Raw genomic sequence first — 21324 nt, forward strand, 5'->3', positions numbered from 1 at the left:
GACACAGTATGGCACAACAGAAAGAAAACTGCAAGTAAAATAACTAAATCAATGAAAACACATCATCACACACAAGTAATGGGTTAAATATACCCGACCAAACACCCCCCAGCAAGGGCAAATAGTGTAATGCGTATCAACGCGTGACATCCACCCCAAACCACCATCCCTCAAGTAAGGGCATAAAGCGTAAAGTGTAGAAATGGCTGACTCCCAACCCATCCAGTCATCCTACTTTTAAGGACATGTAGCAAACCATGTATAAATGGGTGGATAACACCGATGCAGCTTTTCCTCACGTAAGCACCTGTAGCGTACAACGTAAATATGGGTGACTTTCACCCATGCAGCCATACCTCCTGTAAGGGCCTGTAGCGTATAATGTAGAAATTAGTGACTTCCACCCATAAAGCAATCCTCCATGTAAGGGCATGTAGACTAAAATATAGAAATGGGTGATTTTCACCTATACAGTAATCCCTTGTGTAAGCATGAAGTGCTAAATGTAGAAATAGGTGACACACCCCATTCAGTAAACTGTCGTGTAAGGGCATGTAGTGAAAAATGCAGAAATGTAGTAATCAGAGATGACAGAAAAATAAATGCCGATACTCACTTACAGAGAACTTGCACACCAGAAATACATTTCTCACACCAGAAATAAATATGTCACCACAGCAGCAACAACACGTTAAGGAAATCAGCGCTCAGTAGGAAAAGACACCTACAATGTACATAAATCAACACAGCAGGAACACAGTCGAGATTCCCACACACTGCAAACCTTGTGCAATATTAAGAACTCAAAGTGTACGAAAACTTAGCATTCAAGACTTGAATGTAAACTAAGCATGCATTTAAGGAAAACATTAATATGCGCTCAAGACCTGAAATAATGGCATAACACAGCATATACTTGGGCAACCAATGCAACATGTATTGTAGAAACTGGACAGTATCCTATGTTGACACCATAAGATCTCCTGTGAGCGATCACTCGCACAAATTGGCAAGCAATATCACTAGGCCGAAAAATGTCAGAACTCGCTCAGTGTTGAAGTCTAAGTAATATTGAGGCAACACCATTATCTCCAAGGCAGACTCCAGACCGATTCACTTCATCTGCTGAAATGCTTTCGAGAACAGCTCATAGAGCCACACCGAAGCACATTCATACATCATAAAGACTCCCTGAAACTCTGACTGGCATGAAAATATCCTGAAAATAGTAGCCTGTCTGAAGGAGAATAAAGAAAAGACTAACTGCATTCTACTCTGCTGGGAAAATTGGGTTGCATGCAGATCTCTGTGACTAGCATATTGTCTGAATCTGGCCCTTGACACATCCAGTGTGTGGTGGAGCTTGTGGATCACTGTATTTCTATTTTTAGGGGGTCTGCTATCAGTGGTGTCTGTTTCTCAACCCCACATTACCACCCTAAGCCTCCTTTTAATTCGTTTTCCTTTCAGTACTATTCCTTTCCAAATCCCACTTTCTTTTCTCCACCTATTGTGTTCCTTTATTAGGGATGTGCCAGATCGAAAATGTCGACGGTGGGTGTTAGTTGGGGCATAAAAATCTGTAAAATATTGTTATGTTCAATTTCACCCTGCCAGCATGTTGAGGCTTGTGGCATTTTTATACTGTATGTTTTGAATAAAAACATTTAATCAGTAAACTGAACCTCCCATGTATTTCCGTACAATGTCCATTTTCTCCTTTTTTAACTCCACATCTTCCTTTATGTGGCATCAATTGCATGCTTCTTTTGAAAACCATTCCTCACAGGATTTTTCTTCTCTGTCCCTAATGATCTAAAATTGTATACTGTCTTTTGCATATTAACTAATTCTTTCACTTACATTGCTCATTTTACCTTGTGCCTTCCCTATTGGGCTACCTAAGGCTCATCTTGCAGTTTAAGATCATCCTTAAAACAGTGTTATTTTAATAGTCTCTACTTGATCTTTGCTTTTTTCTTCCCATTTTCAAGCTTTTACTGGGCAGTGGTGTTGGTACAGTCCGCCTCTATGACACAGAAGCCAAAAAGAATCTTTGTGAGATCAACATTGATGACGACATGCCCAGGTAAACATGGCAAATCCTTCCAAGATACCTTTAAGTATCCTGACACGTTAGTTGATGTCCTTAGGTAACTTCTGTAGTTCATCCCGTATAATTTTTGAGTGTCCTTCCTTACCAAAGCACTTTGAAGTAACATTTGTATTTCCTGCTTCTTTAGGAAATGTTGTTATCCAACTGCTAATCCCCCACATCTTGTAGTTTATCACTATGTCAGCTATCAAACACACAGGCCATTAACATCTTAATTCCACCACTGTAGCTCAGGAAATGACTTGTCTGAGGGTTTGAAGTGCTTCATACTTAGGGCCAGGACCCCAGGATAGCTCAAGAGGAGCCTGGCATTCCCAGTACAACGTTATATGTTTAGGGAACGGGTTATTGTCTAGGCACATTGTGCCTTGCCTGGGCAATACGCTTAGGACTGTCATCATATTCACAAGTTCAGTCTCAGAGGTTCAGTAGTGCTTCATATACCAGAGCCTCCACTTGACCACTTTCATATCGACAGCAGCACCAGGTCTGCCCTCTATTGCCTCATTCTGCCTGGTACACCCTCAGTTATGCCTATTAAAACCTCATAGGTCTGGTGCAGCTGTATTTCCTTTCCAGGCTCATCTGCTGAGTACAACAGCAATCCGGGTCTAGCCAGCGCTCTATAAAACTCATTAAATAAATAAATAAATACACTTTACTTGCTCAGGAACAGTGTAATTTCCTCTGGTTTGCCTCTGAACTTAAGGAGATCTGGTCTGATTTTTCAGATGGCCGAAAAGACTGAAGTTGTCCCAAGAATGGGACTGATCGCAGGAGGGAGAGCATTTTTTTTTTTGTTTAAGAAATTTTTATTAGCATTTTAGAAGAAATACAATACATATGTCATACGAAAGGTGAAATAAGATAATATCAAAAAAGAAGTACTAAAACATATGCAATGAGTAATAAAATAAAGAATGAAAGGAACCGAGAAAGAAGACAGAAAGGAGAAAGGGGAGAGAGAAGAGGAAAAGAAGAGAGGATAGAGGAAAGAACAAAAGGAAAGAAAGAGGCAAGAGAAGGAAAGGGAAGAGAGAAGAAGGAGTAGGGAAAGAGAAGTGGGAAAACTGAGAATCAATCAAGAAGAGATGTGGAGGAAAGATAAGTGGTAAAGGGAAGCCAGAGGAGATCAGATTTGATCTTCAAGGGGACAGAATAGGACGAAGCAATAGCAATCCTATGTTCATCACAAACAAAGTTCCACCAAGTGTGAGTAGAAATTTTGGAATTATCTTTCCAACATGACAAGATAACTTTAAAAGCAAGAGAAATAAACAGGTCCAACAATTTCGCAGAAGAGATAATATCTATATCAGGAGGGAGAGCATTAACCTGCCTCAGCCTGTGCCCCTACCGCAGGGGGGTTAACAGGCCTTGATTGATAGCAAATTTAGCACTCACTATCTTGGTATGCTAGCACTCAACTGTAGTATTAATCATGAAAAACTGATTTTTACTTGTCCTTTAGTAAAAAAGATATGTTGTATGTGCACTTTATAAATACATAGGGATGGGCAATAAACTTTTTGTTTTTGCAGAGTTTTTTTTCTCGTGCACAGCTCACCAACGTTAAGTTGGCGAGCCAGAATTTGCGTCCCCTAGAACGATTTTCTCAGAATCCCCTAACTCGGACAATCACAGCAGGTTGCGCCGGTTCGTTTTAAGTCACGTCCTTTTATGTTGAGAAAGCTGTCACTTGAGTAGAACATCTAACCGAGCGGCAGAAAGGAGCAGCACCCTCTGGAGCACTGCATGCTGCCATTCACGTTGATTTTACAACGCGGAACAAGCTCCCACTGCAAATAATCAGTGTGTGCAGTGCAATGTGCTGAATTCCCCCTGTGAGTTTAACCTACCCCTATAAATAAGGAGAATTCTAAGAAAAACTGTGAACTGCAATAATGTCTACTGTGTGTGTGTGTGTGTGTGTGTGTGTGTGTGCGTGTGTGTGTATATATTTATATATATATAAAAACGAATGTATGTCTGTCTGTCTGTCTGTCTGTTTGTCCTTTATGCATTACTACACCATTCATCCGATCGCCATGAAACTTTGGGAAGTTGTTGAGTACACTCCCGCGAAGGTTTCTGGCATATTTTTTTTTAAATATCGGCCCCCCAGGGCCCTCATCATTTTTCGAATACTGATGTACGCACCAGACGGAAAAACAAAAAAATCGTGTATCCACAAGCACTCAAATAAATAAATAAATTAAAACAGCATTCATCCGATCACTAGGAAACTTTGGGAAGTTGTAGAGTACACTCTCGCAAAGGTTTCTGGCATAAATTGTTTTTAAATATCGGCCCTCCAGGGCCCTCTTAATCTTTCGAATACTGATGTACTCACAATACGGAAAAACAAAAAAATCGTGTATCCACATGCACTCGAATAAATAAATAGAATTAAAACAGCATTCATCCGATCACCAGGAAACTTTGGGAAGTTGTTGAGTACACTCCAGCGAAGGTTTCTGGCATAAATTGTTTTTAAATATGGGCCTTCCAGGGCCCTCATAATCTTTCGAATACTGCTGTACGCAACCAGACGGAAAAACAAAAAATCGTGTATCCACAAGCACTTCGAATAAATAAATAGAAGTAAAACGACACTTTGAAATGTTTTCCATATTAAAATGAATAAGTTTCAATAAAAATGACACAATGTAAATTGAATGTTATCATAACGATTTTCCTTGAATTTCCTTTCTTCGGAGATCGCAGCAACGCGCGACGGGTAAGCTAGTATATATATATATATATATATATATATATCCAGCTCGAGTCCCTGCGAATTTTCACAAACAATGATAACGTCGTGTAGATGAGAATAATCTGTGCAGCCTTTTTAAGAAAATTAGGAGTCAGATATAATGGGTTCACTTAGTAGTATTCTGTTTCGTTTAAACTTTGCTCTTTTGTAGAACTTCCACAGTGTGAATTTTGAGAATATTTAATGATATGGATGACTATTGTTCAGCAATGGGACGGAACATAAAAATGAATCAAGGGTGACTTGCCGATCCACGGCGAAATGCTTTTTTATCGGCATGGTTGTGTCTTAACACAATGGGTTGTAATTCATTGACTAGGTGATTTAATAATATGATGTCATGCCGCTTCAATATGGCTGATGGGTTGCCAGCATAATGAGATCTTTAGGCCGATACACGGCGAAATACCATGAAATGTGAAAGTGAATTTGTGCGCAATCAAAGTTTTGCTTAAACCACTAACGTCAATAATATGTTTAAATTAATTTACTGGGGCTTAATTAAGTAGGATAGCCCTCACTTTGTACAGTAATTCACAACGTGTCGTTGACTGTGAACACCTTCCAATATGGTGTAATGATTTGTTGTCCCTTGTTTGTTTCGCCCACTGATCACGAGTGAACGCTATTAAAAACATGGCGCCCGCCATCAATGTTTGTAACATTGAGGAAGGCGGAGCGCCGAAACGCGTCTGTTGCAAACCAGAAATTAAACTAACTGAAAACGACCCCCGGAGTGCGTGGTTTCTTTCCTTCGTGGAAGTCTGATGGAAACCGTGAGCTGGATATATATATATATATATATATATATATATATATATATATATATATATATATATATATATATATATATTCTCTAGACAAAACAAAGGTTAAGGTAACATTATAGTAAGGTGAATGTCAGTGACAACATTGACGTTTTGAACTGAAAAATCACACAGAAATTCACCAGTTATAGTTAGCAGCGCTAACTTTAACTCCCCCCCTACATGCACTGCTTATAGCCTCACATATTACATCACTCATGACATGTTCTCTGACATCATTTATGACATCACTGATGATACCTCAGATGACTTCACTGATGACATCATCTAATGAGTGTGTTAGTTTGTTTTATGGTTTATAACTTTTATACCTAATTTTGTACAGCCTGAGTCCAGTTAATGGGTGTAAGTGTTTGCAAAACACATGTTTCTAATGTAGAGGTATTGAACACTACATTTTCGTATTGAAGAGTAATTTTCTGTGTACAGATGATAGTTGACGACTTGTGTCCAGTATGCTCCACACAAGTTTTTTGGTTCTGCAGAAAATGTTTCCAACAGGGCAAACATTCTGTGTAGTAAATACTAAGTATGCTAAACAGCCTTGAGTGATTAGACTGAATAGTCTCAGCATGACAATTCTACATACCATGGAAGACTTTGTGTAGCAGGTACTGCTAACCTATATTCATGAACTTCATTTGCTTCTGAAGATGGGCTATCTGTAATGTTTTCATCACAGCATGAAGGCTGCAGGTAGTATCTTTAGCACCTTCAGACCTTAGTTATTTTAATCGAATAGTGTCATGAGAATTCTACTGTCTTCAAAGAGTGTGGTAAAGAGTCTACTCTATCCATAGAGTAAACCCTGTTTATAGTACGTTCTTTTCTTCTAATATCCACTTCATTTCTCAATGTAGGTTCAGTGTCTGTGAGGGGGTATGATACAGGTAAAAGCTGTCCGTAGTAGGGCATTATTTTTTAGCAGATGTGGAGTATCTTGAGGAAATTGGCTTTCTCTGAACAGTTGTATATGTATTGAACACTGTGTGCAATGAGGGTTTCCCATATATCTGTGGTTGATTTTTATTTTGACCTAGGCTACTCGTGAAGTGTATGGTATAGGGTCAATGTTGCACATAACACATACTTGCTATGCCTAAGGGACTTGTATCTGTGATGGCATTAATGATGCTTCATATTATTCTAAACTATTATGTACTTAGTCTCAGGCCTCTAGTGCCATACTAGTTTACAGAGTAAGGTGTACAAAAGAAGGTTGGATATATATCTATATCTATATATATCTGTATCTATATCTGTATATATATATATATATATATATATATATATCCATGTTGACACGTGTATGCTCACTTGTTGCTTGTTTGTTTTGATAACTGTGTTTACATTGTCTTTTGATAGACTTTTGTTTCTTACCAGTGTTGCGTGCAGTTCTTCGAGAGGGCTTTCCTTTCTACCATTTGCTTACAGTCTGTTTATTTCTGGATAGGATACTGTCGCTAGCGTGCAGTCCAACTGGTGCCTCATTCATCTGCTCTGCTGCATCTCCGAGTCTGATTACGCAACTAGACTTATCAGCACCTGATTTTAGGGAGCGGGGTAGTAATCTGGTACCTGGAAAGCTGTTACTCTGGGACACGAAGACCATGAAACAACAGGTATAGTATATTTGCTTTCTAAGAGCCGCTTTCCTCCGTTATAGAACATGGCACTTTGCCTTTGTACTGTGTCAGTCCAGTTTATCTGCTATAAAAAAAATTCCACTATTTAATTATATTAAGGCGCTGGGGGCCGTCTGAGAGATTAAGTGAGCTATTGCCCAGAGTCACCTGGTGCTGAGATGCCGCTGGGGATCAAACCGTGAGCCCCACCCTCCAGAGACAGCTGCTCCAGCCGCTGCTCCACACCTCTCCCACTATTCCCAAGTGATAAAAATCAGGTCCCAAAACCCCCAACTGCAGTGAAGTGGAGCCTTCAATAAGGAAGAAATCTTCATGGGTATTACTGCGCTCTGCCTTAGGGTCTCTGGTAAATGCTCCGTTGCTCTAGAGATAGGTACATACTTGTTAAATATTCTTAGCTCGGACCATATTAGCATAGACACTATTAATGAGTTGGCTTATGTCGTATAGTTCCTAGGAATCCCCAGGACTTTGCACATTTTGGATGACTTAAACTGAGGACTTGGTTTCCAAACCGACTTGGGACACCCCCACGGGATACGTCAGCCAGTAGACCAGCTAGCTCTACATTGCCACTCCCACCCTCCTGGATCTTACAGTAGTGTAGGTAGTGTCTGGCAACCACTGAACATGGCAACCCCAATTCTTCAGGGATCTTGGAAAACAGTACAGTTCTTTTTGCTCAGTCACTCATGCTTACTTTTCCTCAGAAAATACAAAGGATGGCGGTTAGGACGTTTCAATAAGTATTTATTGATCCAGCGTCAATCTTGTGTAAAACTTATTTGCTGCGACAATCAGGAGACAGTAGCATACGATAGAAATCGCAAGTACTAATATAGTAAACAGTAGATGAATTTCTACCATAGTGCTACGAAGATGAACATATACAGTTCAGATAAGCCAGTAGCACTTGCATACTCCTATAATGTGCGCTCTACGAAATTTTACAAAATGTACCTAGCCTAGATATGTAGGTGTAGCATGTATATTTGTATAGCTATATATGTATGATATTATATAGCCAAGAATCCCTTAGGGAAGAGCCAACCCCCCTCACCTGATGGTAGGGATTGAAGGACCCTGTCTATGCTCCAAGGAAGACACCCCGCAAGGGATGTCAGACCACTGCGTGTCGAAGATTCAGCATGCTGGACCCTGTTTAAGCGTGGAAGGAATTCTCCTCTAATTTGCAGGGGGTGGATAAGGGTCTTATATACTAGAGTGTTTACATTAGGGTTTCTTCTAGAATCTATATGTTTTAAAAACAATCATAAATGTTTTTCTAAACAATTTGATCTCGCAAAGCAGGCCTGTTGGCCAAGGATGAAAAAAGTGTTGACCCGTATACAGAATAGTTATGTAGTACCTGAGGACATGTTTATGTACGTCAGGTACAGGGATTATGATATAATACTAAGAGCCTGGTGTCGAAGAGACAGGAGCAAACTACTAGGTAAAATGTCACCTATTCAGAACTATTCTTGTCATGTGGATGGGACAATTGATGTAAAAAGGGAGCATACATGACAGGACTAGCCTAAAGGACATGACGCTTATTGAAGCCCTTGGTGTACTGATGTTGGTTTTGATCTGCTGTAAAGACGTCGCCTAATACCAGTTCCATTTGCAATATGCAGGGTAATGTGCGTGGCAGAGTGCAATACTCTCATTGTCCTCTAGGCCACATTTTTCCATCTCGTAATTGTATCTTTACAGTCGGAATGAAACAATATTTTTAAAATTGGGTCTTCAGACTATCGATCTTGGATTGATCAGTCTGATTTACATTTGTATCCAGATTATTTGTTTGAATATTTGAAATGTTTTTAGCCTCCCCATTTGGGAGTACTAAGATCTCCTTGGCAACAAGCTGTAGTGGTTTTCACACCCCCTTCAGAGAAAGGGATAACAGACCAATGTCTCCCACTCTTGTCTATGAGTAGTTGGGCATATCCAGATTCTGAGTTGTACGAGTCTGAAAACCCGGTCAGTGAAACTTTTCTTCACAGGAATTATATATAAATGTATACAAATTGAACTACGGAAATTATAGACATTCACAGCTGTTGAGATTTTACAGGTAACTTCTATGTACAATTTGAATGTAAACCGTAGGCATCAGAATAATGGTAATATTTATGGTAATCGTAGCAGATATTATTTAGAATAAAATGAAGAGTGGGAAAAAACAAAGCATTTTACATCACTCATCCCTACTAGTTGTAATAAATTAATCTAACCCCCTACCTATTACCTATGTATATGATGGTTATTATGTTGGCTGTATTATTAGTAATTTCTCTAACTATTTGTTCCAAACCATGTACTTGTCCCTACAAACCTTTGAAAGCGAATGCGCCTCCAGTTGGATAATCGCTCTCTGCATCTTCCTTCAAGTAATCAGTCTGTGTGCCCGTCTCTTCCAAATCCTTTGTCCCTTAATTCCTTCTCTCCAGTGATTTGCTATTGGGAGAAGAGGACGAGGGATTGGGTTGTTGAGCAGTCTTTCATATCTGTATCAGAAACATGCCTGAAAAGTAACAAATGTTTTCAACTTTGATTCCTTCGGCCTTACAAATCTGTTCTGTGCGAGGCCGGGTGGACTACCAACTTTAATCACCAACAGACAGCTTGCTAGACAATAAAATGGAAGAGTCCTCTCTGCTGAGTGTTTATAATCTTTGTTAGCACAACTGTTGATTTGTTTGCTAAAATAATTTGGAGATCATGTCCACTCTTAGTGATCATCACCGTCCAATACTTGTAGTTTTCTGGGCCACAAACAAACTCTAAAGCATTAGTGTGTCTCATGTTTATCACAGTATTGCACCTGATTTGTATATAACATGTTTGTATTATAAGAAACAGCCCTCCCAGACATTTCCCTAATACTGCAAACTAGTTCTTCTCATAGCCCAACACCATTACCTCTTGTTTCTGTCTGGCGAACTTATGAGAGACAGTGAAGTATATCTGGTGGATGCTAACATCCCTGTCCCCTATTGCTTTATTATGGCCATAGGTGATGGTAAGTCTCTCATATGCTTTGCCTGGCCACAAATTACAATTTTGTAAACATTCACAATTCGAATGAGGTAGTGTATAACTGTACATATTGAACTCTGACTTGTAGATATTGACAGGATCAAAGACTCTCTGTGCAAGAAACCAGCTGGTAGCCACTGCTCGAATGAGCGGTCGTAACTCTAGTGATGTGCAGTTCAGGTCATCATTACTAGGTTTTAGGCAGTTGAAAACCCCAAAACTGAACAATTTGTTTAAAAATCATAGTTAACAAGACTTGGCAAAGCAATATGTCTCACTATTTTAAAAATGGCCACATAATATATAAGCAGTTACAAACCTTACGCCAGTTGAAGAATCGCATCAGTGATCGCAGTCACTTTTTCTTGTGGTTTACAGTGCAAGTCAGTAGAAAGATTTATTCTCTGTAATATAGCGCCGCAGTCCACAGCAATCCCATCACTTCTCAGATGCGACAAATCCAACAGTTTGTAAACAGCTGATTGTATGCATGCCAAACATGTGCTAAACAAACAATACCAGCGCATCTTATTTTTTAAAACCCTTTGCAATATCTATACAGTACCAGCAGACTTATGGCGTTGGGAGAAGAGCCATCTGCTGCACTCAGATGGTATCTGAGGCAGAAGACGTACTTAGCATAACGCTTCTCCTGGAGGTCCATAAATCTGCTCTCTGGGCTTAAACAGAGGATCAAGTGGCTGAATCCTGTAGAAAATAAATTAAAATGTTACCTTTTAATTTACACATTTTCTGATTCTTTTTAAAATGTTTTAAGAGTTTCCTGAGTGAAATGGTTTTGAAAAATAAACCATGCCATTTATAAAGATTGAAAGTACTTAATTCAATGTACAGTTTTTGAGAAACAATCCGAAATCTGTTAGTTTTTCCTCCAGTATTTTGAGATTTATCTTTTCTTTACTTTTTTTAACAATACATTACAGACAAAATTTGGCAAAGCCAACATCTCAGCAAATCACATTATAAAGGTAGGCCCTATTGGCTTTGCCAAGGCTTGTTTTCGATGAGATAGCTATGTGTCCCAGATCTGTAAAGCACACAAAAATGCCATAATACCTGCACCAGTCCTAAAGTCCTAACCAGTAATATTCAGCGAAAAAAGGTGCAAATGGGCTTAGGACACAATCCCCTATGTCCCAAATGGAGAAACAAGAGAAAAACAAATCTCTTGATCGCTCTAGAACAACATAAACACAATAGCCGGGCACTCTTCACAAAATTCAAGTGTATACATATCACATATATTTAACCATGTCCACGTTGTGAATGGTCTACAATGAATTGCTGTTTTCCCAAAATGGTGTTTATGGTGTCCCAGATCTGTGTTTGTCAAAGCACTTTGGCTTTTATTTAAAGTAGTCTCCTGGCTGTTTAAAGTCACAGAGTCCACTTTACCACAAACGGGTGCCCTCTTCTAGCTGCCTTGATGTTCTATAAGGGCTAGAGAAGCTCTTAGCGCTGAAATTATAAAGAACAATGATATGTTTGAAAATGTGCACAGAACGCTCCTTTTGTGCTCCTAGGCTGAAATTATTAAAATATTAAAAGAGACTGGCTTCTGTTATTCATTTTTGAAATTCTATTGTTTCAGTTTTAATTAAACAAATGAACTGATTAAAAATTGTTTTTACGTACATTTTGAATTATTTGTATAATATTTTATATTTTTTACTTACACTCCTACCCACAAAACATAATGAGACAAGTAATGTGTCAACTCATGTCAATCATAACACTTTGAACTGCAGTTATTTAATAAGACCTCAATGTCTCAATTTACAGAAGCAAAAGCAACAAGAATAACTATTGGCCCTATAATAACTTTTCCCCTATGTTCTACATAGTACAGTGATTACTGCATCTGTACTTCTTCTCTGCAGGAACATAAGTGCCTCAGTTTTGGCGAAATATGCCAGGAAGAATGAGGGGGTTTTGCACCTTTGTGTATTTGCAGAGGCTGTGAAGTGTATGTGTGCACATTTAACCTCTTCTCCGCGGCGCGAATTCCGCCGCGTTGCGGGGGGTGGTGTCTGCGTGGCGCCGTGGTGCTCATGACGGTTCCCGGACGTCATAAATTATGGTGGGTGTGTGCTCATGACGGCCGGGAGCCATCAGAACTCCACCCACTGATTAATTTGCCCACACAGGCGGGGAATTAATCGCACGTGGGTGGAGCGGCAACGTTCTGACGGCTCCCGGCCATCATGAGCACATGCCTACCATGACTCATGACGGCCGGGAGCCATCATGAGCACGGAAGGAGTTAACAATGCGTGTAATTGTGTTGTGTTTGTGGGTGCATGTATCTGTGCTTACATGATGATGTGCTTGTCTGTGCACGCAAAAGACTCCAAAAGTGCATTTCCCTATATACCCTCTATCACACTTTTCCTGGCACAGTTACACAGTCCACAGGAAAGCTCAAGCTCTCTGCAACTCATGGGTGAAACCAAAATACTCCATAGGCAGAACAAACACAAGAATAGGAAGGGTAAGTCCCCCAACATATCCCCCCCACCACCCCCAAACCCTCCTAGTCTGCCTACTTATCATCATGGATACCCAGTCAGAGGCAGGATTTGCCATTATCTGCCACACTGGCAGCCCATAACATGGGACAGGTGGGTTTGGCAGACTGTCCGAAGGGGCTACTCTCTCCCCTTCGAGACTATCCCTCTCTCCATGCCACCCACTTTCATAAGGCTGACGGTGGAGGGTGGACCACCTATTTCTTCTCTGCCAGGAAGTGGTGGTTGTTTTGGCCAAAGGAGCCATAGAGAGAGTGCAGGGTCAAGATGTAGGTCGTGGTTGCTATTCCTGCTACTTTCTGGTGCCCAAGAAGGATTGAGGCCTTTGTCCTATCCTCGACCTATGCTCTCTCAATTTCTTCTTCAAGAAGGAGAATTCAAGATGCTCACTCTGACACAGGTCCTATCTGCACTGGACCCTAGATACTGGATCTTAATGTTGGACTTTCACGCCTACTTTCACATTCTCGTTCTACCTGTCCACAGGCGTCACCTGCGGTTCACGGTGGCTGGCTATTGAAGGTGTGCTTGTCCCTGGCTGTCGTCTCCCACCTTCAGACTACGGCAGACCTCCTGCATTCCCTCGGGTTCTCTGTCAACGTCCCAAAGTCATACCTGACTCCCTCTCAGATGCTCCCTTTAATTGGAGCTGTTCTGGCAGTGCAGTTTAGGGCCTATCCTCCCAAACGGCAAGTCCAGGATATTTGGGCTATGATAATGATGTTTCAGCCTCCTAGTTATCGGTGAGACTGACTCTGAGCTGCTGGGTCTCATGGCCTCCTGCATCCTGCTTGTGACACATGCCAGTTGGCATATGCAATTCAAAAAGGGGGGTGGTGATGGACAGAGTATCTGAATTAAGCAGAACACTCCTACCCAGTCAAAAGATCAGGGCTTGATCCATCACCATTTTTTAGCTCACTGCACCATCCCAGTTCAGAACCTGGCTACATGCAAATTAGTCTGTCCCTGGCCCAGTGCATCATGGGAACAGGGCAGACCAAACTACCAAGCCAATTCTTTACTGGAAAGGAAACAAGCTTCCGGGGACCGGTTTCTGGCATTACAGCCGTCTTCGGCCCGGCTTGCTTGAATCCTGATGGTGCAGTGAGCAAGGGACTCACATCTGAGCATACCCTTCCACACTTGTGGTGGCCAAAACGATTCAAAAAGGGGGGTGGTGATGGACAGAGTATCTGAATTAAGCAGAACACTCCTACCCAGTCAAAAGATCAGGGCTTGATCCATCACCGTTTTTTAGCTCACTGCACCATCCCAGTTCAGAACCTGGCTACATGCAAAATAGTTGGCATATGCAGGCTCTGCAGTGAGACCCCTCTCCCTTCCACAACCAGATCTGGCAGTAGTGACAGATTCTGGGAAGGGGCAGCCTTCTAGGAGAGGTGGAGATTAGAGGACTCTGGTCTCTAGCAGAATCTGGTCTCCACATCAACCTGTTGGAGCTCCATCGATCCGATTGGCATTGAAGGTCTTTCTATCCTCCATCAGAAAAGGCCAATGCAAACGTTCACAGACAACACCACCACCATGTGGTACTGCAATACGCTGGGCGGGGTAGGATCATCAACTCTATTTCAAGAGGCCCGGTATCTCTGGACATGGCTGGAACAGAAGGGCATATCCCTGGTGGTTCAATGTCTTGTGGGTTCTTTGAATGCCAGAGTGGACTAACTCAGCTGAAGATGCCCTAGCAGATCACAAACGGCGTCTCCATCCGGAGGTGGTGTAAGGTCTTTTTCAACAGTGGGGAGAGACTTCAATAGATCTGTTTGTCACTGCAGAGAATGCGCAATATCAGCAGTTTGCGTGCTGGAGTTTCCAAGGTGGCTCTCGCTCAGAGACGCTTTTCGTCTCGCGTGGAGCTCAGGCCTCCTGTACACATTTGATGTATATACTGTTCACTGCCCTACTGTTTATTGTTACTCAGGTGATGTTGACGTTTATTTGACACTGTATTCCCACTGGGACCACTCCCCTTTCTGTACCGTATCTCACCCAGGTCTTAGTGACGCCTCTGGGTCTACCCCATTATTGTAGAGCTATATGTTCTAGACAAATGTCAGGCTGGAATTTGGGTCTCACTCCATATATTCATGCAGCACTACTGCCTTGATAGCCAGGTCCGGCGTAAGGGTATTTTACCCGCTCGCTCCTGGCAGTTTTCAAGTGCTATTGCACAAACCCATAATCTGGGGAGATGCTGCTTTCAAATCAATTCAGAAGGGGAGGTTTGTTTTCTCAAGGGGAGTCTACAGAAAGAAGTGTCCATCAGAAGAACAAGATACTTACATTCCATAATACTCTTTCTGGTGGATACTCTATCTAACCACTGGTCAGTTGTGAAATTCTTGGTGTTTGTTAGAAGAGTATGATTTAGGATTATATGAACAGTTTGTACTATTTGATGTGTATTGGAATTACAGATTTGCATACTGTACACATGGTGTCCACATCCTAGACCTCAAGACCTAGTCCTAATTTGAAAGGTGCAGGTTGTGGTCATTAGTTTTCTTAGTGGGCTGCCGACCATGCGACGGAAATGCTTACGTTACTCAAAAGGCTAACGCCTTGCTGAGTCTTCCAGTGGTGAGGTGGACAGATGGTAGGTAGTAGGATGATGTTCCTATGGAAGACCATCGTCCAAATGGTCCATAGAAGCTATACATTTGGTAGAGGCTGAAGTATATCGCCTTAAATTTCAATTCATTGCGAATTGTGTGTATATGTATGCAGAGTCTCCCTCCATTGGGAGTATTTTTTGAGTCCAGTCCGTGAACCTCCCCAGCTCATAACTTGTCTGCGGCTGCAGGATAGATAGTGCTATGTAAGCCATTCTGCGACCCCTGGCTTATGAATGTCAAGCTGCTCCCAGCACACAGCTTCCTCCTCTGGAAATGTATGCATTATATATTCACTGAAAAAAGTTAAACTGAGTTATGGTTCTGAAATTCATCCGTTATGGTATGCGAAAAACACAGTGCTCGCCAAACCCGCAATGCCTGTCATACACAAAATACCCATTTGCAAAGGGCACTGGAAAAAAGGCAGTTGAGCAAAATGTAAACGTGGTGGGTGTTGTGAGTTGTGGTGGGTGTTTTGTGCCTCATATAACAACGCGGATACACTTGTGATGTTGAAGGCCCTGTATCATAGAGGATCGAACATGCCAGACAAATGGGTAAGAAATCTCTTTGTGCTCAGTGTTATCTGAACATGATCCTGGCCACTAGTAAATAACATAGGCAGCAGGTGTTATCTCTCTGAGCCAGCCCAGGTGCTTTTAGATGTCTGAGAAAAGAGTTTGGGGAGGTGGGATACATATGTTTATCCTTACAGTGTGTAGGACTTACTCTTGACGTATTCCTGGATTTCCAGGAGTTAGTCACCCCAAGGTTGGAGACAGCTTTGTGAATGGGCCAGTAGTTTTCCAGACTCTGCTTTTTGTCTGCTCTGTTTGTACTGAACCAGTGGCCTTCCCTTTTATAGCAACATACCCCCAGATTCATCATTGTCCCGATTTGCGAGTCCTTAATAGCGATTATTAAGGAATCGCTATTAAGGACTCGCAAATCGGGATTCATGTAGAAATTGCAAAATAAATTGCGATTCCTACAGCCTCCTTATTTGCGATTAGCAAATTGCTAATCGCAAATAAGGAATAACTCCCCATTCATTCCTATGGGCCTAAAGGAATGAATGGGGAGTCAATCCTTATTTGCGATTAGCAATTTGCTAATCGCAAATAAGAACGCGATTTCAAGGGTGCCAGGGGTGTCCAAAGGACACCCTGTAGCACCCCTGAAATGGAAATGTAGCCTGATGTTGCGCACACACCTGTTCAAAGGACATGTATGTGTGTAACATACCACTTAGAAAAATGCACTAAAGTGCATTTTTCTAAGTTTTCGCTATTTACCACGAAGTCAGACTTCGCGGTAAATAGCGGCCAGAAATTGCGAAATCGCACATTTTAAAAGGTTCATGAATAGCATTTAAGGAATCTCAAATTGAGATTCCTTAAATGCGATCGCAATTTGAGAAATCGCAATTATTTGCGATTTTTCTAATTGCGAGTTCATGACCCATTGATGAATTCCAAATGCCATTTTTGCGGGCGCAAACGGCCGATTTTTGCGATTCGCACCGTTTGCACTCGCAAAAATGATTGATGAATCTATCTGATAGTCTCATCTGTACAGATAAGATCATTGAAATCGGAATGCAAGCATGACAGAGGCTCATGAGATTTTGCTTTGGGTTGGTGAGGACGTACAGTTTAAATAGAAACCTTTAAGCATGTATTTTCCTTTTCTCTCTCACAGCTTCACTTTTCCCTTGAACCAGAACCCATTGCCATCAATTGCACGGCCTTCAACCACAACGGGAACCTTCTGGTCACTGGTGCGGCTGATGGAGTGATCCGACTCTTTGGTAAGAAGTTTCTGTCACTGGAAGTCTGCTGCATATAATGTCCAAAGCCTGATCATAGACTTACACTCAATGTTCCATTACCCCCTCCCCCATTTCAGATCTAAATACATTAATCTTCCATGAAAATCCCAAGATCCTTTGGACAAATAGTTTGAACTCTTCCTTCACCCCAAAATATTCTTTTGCATAAAGACCAGTGGTTGAATGGTTGTAGAGCATATAGCAGTTACAATCGCCTTTGTACATATTACACCTGATAATTGCGGAGAGAGCTCTATTGCTGAACATCTGTAGTGATACCTCAGCTGCTAGGTAACCTTACTTTATCCCCACAAAGATGACGCCGAGGTCAGACCTCAAGAAGCAGACGGGCTCACTTGTGGCTATAAAGATGGACCGGCAGATGATGAGCACAGAGCTCTGGATTAAGGGTTAGAGCTTCTTCTTCAAAAGTGGAAATCAAGTATTCGTTCTCACAATTAAAATGTTAATGAATAATGTGAAAAACTCTAAACTTGTCTTGCCCTACTCGGACTAATTTTAGATGTATTTCTGAAATACTATTAAGGTGTTTTACTCTATTAATACATGAAAAACAGTGCCACATAGTACAAATATTTAATGCAAGCGTGGCTCATTAGTGCAGTTAGTGGGGGACTCAAAAGGGACTTCAACACTTTACTCCTGTGCTATAGTCATAACTCCCAAACATCTGTGACAGATGATTTCCCAGCTTAAATATAGCCAACTTCAATATGCTCGATTCCTCAGGGGATCGATAGAAGAGGTAAATCAGCGAGAAGAGGGTGCAAAGAGCATCTGATAGGTCTGTTTAAACCAAAGTGTCAAATGCTGTGAACTCTCATCCCCATAAGCAAACCCTCCATCGAGAGCCCCAAATCATTAAACTTTTTGCAGCTCACGGTGGTGAGTAATACAAAAATAGTTTTATTCGTTTAGCGAAATTGTTGACTGGATGTTCCTGTATTTATTTAGAAGTCATCATATAATTCATTCTGGTTTCTCTTTTTTGAGAAAAGAGTACCAGCAGCCATTTTGAGAACATCGGACACTTCAGTGCCCATCCGTACACGATCCTCCGTTAAATTGTTTCATGGTGCCACCGCTTTAAATAAACTGTAATACATGTCCAACTTAGTTAGACTTCACAAGATGCTTAACCTCCTTTCTGTAGCTGCAACTTCTAAAGCAAGCACTATCGTTAAACACTGATGCATTTCTGAGATATTCGCAATTGAAGGTGGTGATGACATGCTTTGCGGGCATTGCTAAGTTAAGGCATTCCTGCTCCAGTGATGGTGATAATGTGGATCCCGCTGTGGTCCTTTATGGCCATATGAGAATTGTGAAAAAATGGGTTTCGCAAGTTTTTGCTATAATAAAAATTGGATTGAAAAGGAATACATTCTCCGCTCTTAGCTTTTATTTTATTGTTAGGTTCACAATGTTTCAGCATTCATAGATTTGTGTGGACTTATTGTATATGTTAACAACCATTTCAAAGTTAAATCCAAATGCCAGAGTAAAAGATTATATAAAGTTAACACACATAAACAAAGTAATCTTCTCTGGCCACTGTTTGAAAATTCTAAACATTTTTCAGATTGAAACTGTTGGTAAAATAAGGATTCCTCTTGAAACCGTCTGAGGGACATAGACTTTGAAAGCATTATCTTATGGTGATCAGTCCACGAGAGCATTAAGGCAGCTTTTTTACTGTTTCTGAGCTCATTTCCTGATGTGATCCCATCTACTTTGATAGGGGGTATGTATTTAGTTAGAGCAAACTACATTCCAGATTGGGCTTTTAAATACTTTCCACATGTCCATTTCAACTGCTACATGTAGGAGTACCCTGGTCCCCTTGCCCCTGGTTCCATGCCCCTTCAACATTAAGCCAATACATTTTTCCAAATCGATGCTTATGCCTTCGGGGTATGATCAGTAGATGTAAAGTACAGTTGCCTGAATTGGGGCTACTGTGGGAAACAGATAGATATTTAAAGTTCCAGATCCACATAATGAGAAATGCTGACTCCTCCTCAAGTGTCCCCTCCTTTCATCATTCACCCTTTCCCTCTTGTGGCTATCCTCTTCCCCTCAGATATGCAGCAGCACCAGTGTGCCATGAGCTGGCAGGCACATGATGGGGAGGTCTACTCCGTGGAGTTCAGCTATGATGAGAACACCGTATACAGCATTGGAGAAGACGGAAAGGTACATTACTGAGGGCTGGAGGATGCACTTTGGGTGATATTTGAAATAAGACAAGCTTTGGGTACAGCGGCTTCGGTGGAGTTTGTGAAACTTGGAATCGAATCCACTTTAACATGTACCTGTTATTTTCTATCCTAGTTCATCCAGTGGAACATTCACAAAAGTGGGCAGAAAGTGTCGGATTATTTTCTGCCGTCAGATGCCACGGGTCCCTTCGTACTGTCTGGTTACAGCGGGTACAAGCAGGTCCAGACCCCTCGAGGGCGCCTCTTTGCTTTTGACTCAGAGGGAAACTACATGCTGACATGCTCATCTACTGGAGGCATCATTTACAAGGTAAGGTGTCCAGGGCCAGAGTGACGCGATGGTGAGGGGAGAGGAGGTGTTGAAGGTGTTGAAATCCGAGACACACTTTAAATCTGCTAAAGGATAGACATAAAGACCTCTATTCCTGTGCAGGAGTCATATCATTGTATGGGACCCAGGCCCCTCAACCAGACATTCTGAACCAGTGCATTACAGGTACCACCTGTATGGGTCAGGACCATCACCCGTTCTGTGGCCGTGCATTGCTGGTGTCCTAGGGGAAGTGACCCTCACACCTCTGCTGTGTGTCTGCAGGTGACACTCACAGGGCCTGGGATGGTCACACCTTTTGTAATATATATTCTTGACAACTCTGTTGCCAAGACAATCTCACCCTCTAAATCTGTGTCCAAATGTTATCACCTTCATGGTCTGGGATAGAAACCTACAGTACCTGACTTTTAGTTAGTTAGCATATGGGTATTATGACTGCTGCCTGTAGTAAAGTAAGAAGATAAGCAAAATGCTTGCCTCTGTGTCCTTAATAGAAAAATATTTCTACCACTACAAAACTGCATCCTCAGACCCAGTGCATTACAGCATCCCTGATTAAACTCCCACATGGATGGGTTATTACAGCTTTTTATTTCCTACTAGTGTTGTAAGTCCTCGGTAAATCTTTGCACCTTTAAACGGCAGACATCCCAGCAGAGGTGGGGACTCTTGTTACTTACATACATATGCACAGTTGATGTTTCCCACATGAGTAGAGACACTAGCACTTGGAAGGGTGCATAACCAAGGTTACCGCCACCTCACTCAGTGACCTTCTTGGGTCACAGAGTTACACATGTTGCCATGTGTGAGACTTATTTTTTGTCTCTCACCAGTGGAAAAGATTCTCCATAGGAAAGTGATTATGCGCCTGTTCATAGCAAGCCTTGTAGAATAAACCACTTGTAGGAAGCGATTATGCAAACAAGCAACAACAGGTCAAGGACAGGAATGACATGAAAATCGTATCTTGTGTAAGATTTGTTTTCTCACCTGCAAGTCCTTGATGGGTAATATGCCTCCCTATCTAAAGGAAAAACTGCACCGATACTGGCCTTCGCGCAGACCCTCTAATAGACACGAGGGGTAGAGCATTTCCTCAGGATCAAAAATGTATTGCAGTGGTTAGGACTTTAAAGCAATAAACCACTTATCAATCTACATAAGATGCAAATCTGTGATCTGCACTTTACATATTGTGCTTTGCAGCTGGCATATTAATTCCCTATGCTATAATGAGTCCATATTTTGGCTCAGTAAAACCAGTGGTCAACGTAAGCGGGATTGGCAGGGCACAGCGTGCCCTTACTTT

General features: G+C 41.5%; 1 protein-coding gene across 2 annotated transcripts in view; it reads left to right on the top strand.

Annotated features, from left to right (window-relative positions):
* WDR91 (WD repeat domain 91) overlaps positions 1 to 21324 on the top strand; it is a 228463-nt gene that overhangs the window by 172320 nt on the left and 34819 nt on the right. For both annotated transcript variants that reach the window (XM_078670816.1, XM_078670899.1), the window contains 5 exons: positions 1995 to 2089; positions 7173 to 7341; positions 17306 to 17414; positions 19540 to 19652; positions 19791 to 19988. In XM_078670816.1, the coding sequence (XP_078526942.1) occupies positions 1995 to 2089; positions 7173 to 7341; positions 17306 to 17414; positions 19540 to 19652; positions 19791 to 19988 (684 nt within the window). The remainder of the gene's footprint in view (positions 1 to 1994; positions 2090 to 7172; positions 7342 to 17305; positions 17415 to 19539; positions 19653 to 19790; positions 19989 to 21324) is intronic.

This window comes from Lissotriton helveticus, chromosome 1_1 (genome assembly GCF_964261635.1).
Source record: "Lissotriton helveticus chromosome 1_1, aLisHel1.1, whole genome shotgun sequence".
Lineage (NCBI taxonomy): Eukaryota > Metazoa > Chordata > Amphibia > Caudata > Salamandridae > Lissotriton > Lissotriton helveticus.